The following is a 3,574-nucleotide window of genomic DNA, read 5'->3' on the forward strand; positions in this document are numbered from 1 at the left end:
TGATCTAAATATTTTTTTTAATAACCATATCAGTACAACAAATGAATTTTCATTACAATAATATTGCCTAACGGCAAGTACTAATAACATATATATTTATGATATTATATACATAAATTTTATAAAGTAAAAATAAAACAGCTAGTAAAACTAATATTGCATTTTGAATGGAGAATAGGTGTAGCAATTGGGTGATTCTAATATGAATACTTAACAAAATTTAGAAAAAAAATAAAAAATACTAAAGAAGAAATATTAAGAAATACTAAAGAGAGGAATATTAAGGCGTGAACAGCAAGGAGACGGTTGCGTGATAAAAACAAGCGATGGCAACATTGTTTATGCCCCTCCGTGTATTGCAGAGGCTTGTAGATTATATATTTTACTAATTTTCCCGTTAACAGTCGGAATCTAATATTTTAACTTCAAGATCTGGAGCGGGTACCTATGGCGGAGAGCGATCAGGGAAAATCTCCAAATGCCAATGCGCAGAAAAAGCTCGCCCAAAAACATCTCCTTCAAAGTGATGGTCTCTACCAGGTTTGATCTCATATTGCTTTCCAAAACTAATCATTTCATCAGATAAATTGATCAAATATTCACTCTTGTATACGCAAATTTTTTTGCAGTATATTCTGGAAACAAGCGTTTATCCCGGTGAATCAGAATGTTTGAAGGAACTCAGGGAACTCACTGCAAACCACCCACGGTAAGATCTATTTGGTGATCATTGAATGGATTTAATGGTGAAGGCATGCGTATTCTATAAAGAAAATGAGATGATCGAATTTAGGGGAAAATAAGGTAGCGGGAAAGGTTTAAACAGCTGATGGCCACCACTTTAGGGTTGGTTGTTTAGGTGGGGACCAATACCCAAATAAATAAGTAGCATGCTAACCACAATTGGCCGATTTACAATGAAATTTATTGTATTTTATTTTGTTTTATCAGCGGCCTTATGGCCGTTCCCGCTGATGAAGGTCAATTTTTGATGCTTCTATTGAAATTGATAAATGCCAAGAAGACTATAGAGATTGGCGTGTTTACAGGGTATTCTCTGCTCTGCACAGCCCTTGCTTTGCCCCCTGATGGAAAGGTTGGTTTCTCAAATACCCATCGATTTTTTCATATGTTTCGATTTGTTCCCCTACCCGAATTTGTGTTTATCATGGCGCCCTCTGAGGTAGGGTTGCTGTGGCTATAATTCAAATTCTGACCTTGGATTGGTTTTCTCCATGGTAGATCATAGGCATCGATATGAACAGAGAGTCATATGATTTGGGAAGGCCTATTATTGAGAATGCAGAAGTTGCCCACAAAATTGATTTCAGAGAGGGCCTTGCTTTGCCCATTTTGGATGAACTGGTACAAACTGTAAGTTCTCTCACCATGGATTTGACTTGAAATTCTCACTTAGAAGAAGACAATAATGAAGACGAGTTGCTACAAATTTATGAATGTTTGGGTGGTTGCTCTGAATTATTATATATATTATAATTGTTCAAATGGTATTAATTAGAGTTATTGTGTTGGGTTTTTTCATAGTGTGTTGGTTAAGTGATGGTGTTGTTGTTGTGATCATCCAGGTTCAAACCTTCATTCAGGATGTGATTGCAGGCTTGTATCTTCACTGATCTAGTGTGATCATGGGTTTGAGCCTCAGCTTTGTTAGATGGGGATGAGGTCCCCTATTTGTGACATCACTGGTTCATAACTCCAGATCAATGGTGTTGTGTCAACATCATAGTCACAAAATAAATAAATTATAATTACAGTGTTATGGCTTTTAGCCTCTCTCTAGCTTGTGGTTGTTTTCTAGGTGATGTCCCTAGAAGAATTTCGTTCCACTTTAACAGGTTGCTCTGTGTGTTGAATTTTCTAGGAATCTTTAAGCCATATCTGGGTTAAGTTTCTAGTTGTCTTCCTGTCCAAGTCAAAACAGAGGCATGCTACTATACAGAATCATCTGTATTCCGTGTCATGTGCTGCTCTGCAATTGAGTTGTATACCATTTATATTACAAAATATCAATGTTCAATTTCTGTCATGTTTGAAAATTCTTTCAAAACATTGCTTAGTTTATTTGATTCCTTCATTCTGATGATGAATCAAGTAGTGCGATCCAAAATGTTGATACAAAAATCTTGAACATAATTGAATCCAGAAGTTTCATTTGCTTTATATTATGAATTGTGGAAATCTCTTAGCATAGACAAAATCAGCATAACAATTTAGAAAAAAATCAGGGTTTTTTTTTTTTTTTGTCAACAGTAGCGTGGGGAGATGCAATTATTTAATCATATGCAGTAGGTATTGTAGATTTTTTTCATAATACTGAGATTTTTAATCATTTTTTCGTTCAGGAGGAGATGCTAGACTCTTTTGATTTTGCATTTGTAGATGCTGATAAAGTTAATGCTCTGAACTACCATGAACGACTGTTGAGTTTGGTGAAGATTGGAGGGCTCGTTTGTTATGACAATACACTGTGGTCTGGTAGCGTTGCTGAACCTCCTGATGCAACAATGTCTGAACTTGGGAGAAGCATCAGACACTATACAATCGAACTGAACAAGGCACTTGCTGCTGACAAGCGTATAGAGATTAGCCTGCTACCTATTGGTGATGGGCTCACCTTATGTAGGCGCATTTCCTAGGAAAATTAGTCTTCCACTATCACAATGGCTGTCCCAAGTTCTTGAATAAATGATATTTCAAAGAAGAAAATTTCTTGAAGTTATCATACATCTTTTTATCAATGTTCTAGAGCTTGTCTCTATGTTTTTCTGTTTGGTTGTAGCATATCCTGTTGCCTTAACTATGTTGATAATTTGTATATAGTCCATATTTTCATTATTTATTGTTTAAGAGGACAGATTACTGAGCTCTGTTGATTGCAGTTGCCTAATTATCCATTCTATTTTACTCTGTTATCATCAACCAAGATGTACTAACCTTCTCTGGAGTTCTATTACAAATGTACAACCATTCAAGGAGACAATTTATATCATGATATCTGCCTTCCAATGAGCAATATTATGATTGCTTGTAAGTGTAGTCATGTGCAATCAAAATAGAAACAAAGTATTGCAGCAAATGATTTATGGCATAGGTTACCCCCCTTTACTGCATACTTCATATAGATTGGGTTGAGGGAATCAAATCCATGCATAGATTCCAAATTGTATTATGGGCTTTTGAATTGAAGAAGTTACAAAACACCAACCTTAACCTTACAGTCTTTATGATCAAACTGAAACAACAAGTTACAGCTGCTTATCTCATGAGAGGAATTTGTGTATTCTATTAAGGAGGTTATTCTCCTCCTAATTTATTTTTAGAATCAGCCATTCACAAAACCACGTATTTTTCCTTAAAACGTGTCTAAACTCCTGTGTAAAAGTTATTTTTCACTTCGAGGGTTAGAACCAAAAAAAACCCATATAAATTTTTTTTAACTTTCTCCTGAAACTGCTTAGAGCTGCAAACAGCTACAAATTGGATTGATTTCTCTTAGTTTCTTAGATTTTTCATCACCCCAATCCCACCTTAGATCATCTATTTATTTTGTTTG

At 35.3% G+C, this 3,574-nt stretch overlaps 1 protein-coding gene across 1 annotated transcript; it reads left to right on the plus strand.

The window, feature by feature from the left end:
• The first annotated feature begins 300 nt into the window (after positions 1-300).
• Positions 301-2,856, plus strand: LOC131051067 (caffeoyl-CoA O-methyltransferase). Its single transcript, XM_057985426.2, has 5 exons — positions 301-540; positions 630-709; positions 952-1,096; positions 1,243-1,374; positions 2,364-2,856. Exons 1-5 carry the CDS (start codon positions 448-450, stop codon positions 2,655-2,657), a joined length of 744 nt encoding a protein of 247 aa, XP_057841409.2. The 5' UTR covers positions 301-447; the 3' UTR covers positions 2,658-2,856.
• The last annotated feature ends 718 nt before the right edge of the window (positions 2,857-3,574 follow it).

This window comes from Cryptomeria japonica, chromosome 6 (assembly GCF_030272615.1).
Source record: "Cryptomeria japonica chromosome 6, Sugi_1.0, whole genome shotgun sequence".
NCBI lineage: Eukaryota > Viridiplantae > Streptophyta > Pinopsida > Cupressales > Cupressaceae > Cryptomeria > Cryptomeria japonica.

Bases quoted from the DNA above. Each gene is read 5' to 3' on its own strand.
- LOC131051067 (XM_057985426.2), top strand. From the start codon at position 448: ATGGCGGAGAGCGATCAGGGAAAATCTCCAAATGCCAATGCGCAGAAA. The intron at 541-629 runs GTTTGATCTCAT...ATTTTTTTGCAG, and splicing joins AAAGTGATGGTCTCTACCAG to TATATTCTGGAAACAAGCGT. The intron at 710-951 runs GTAAGATCTATT...TTGTTTTATCAG, and splicing joins CTCACTGCAAACCACCCACG to CGGCCTTATGGCCGTTCCCG.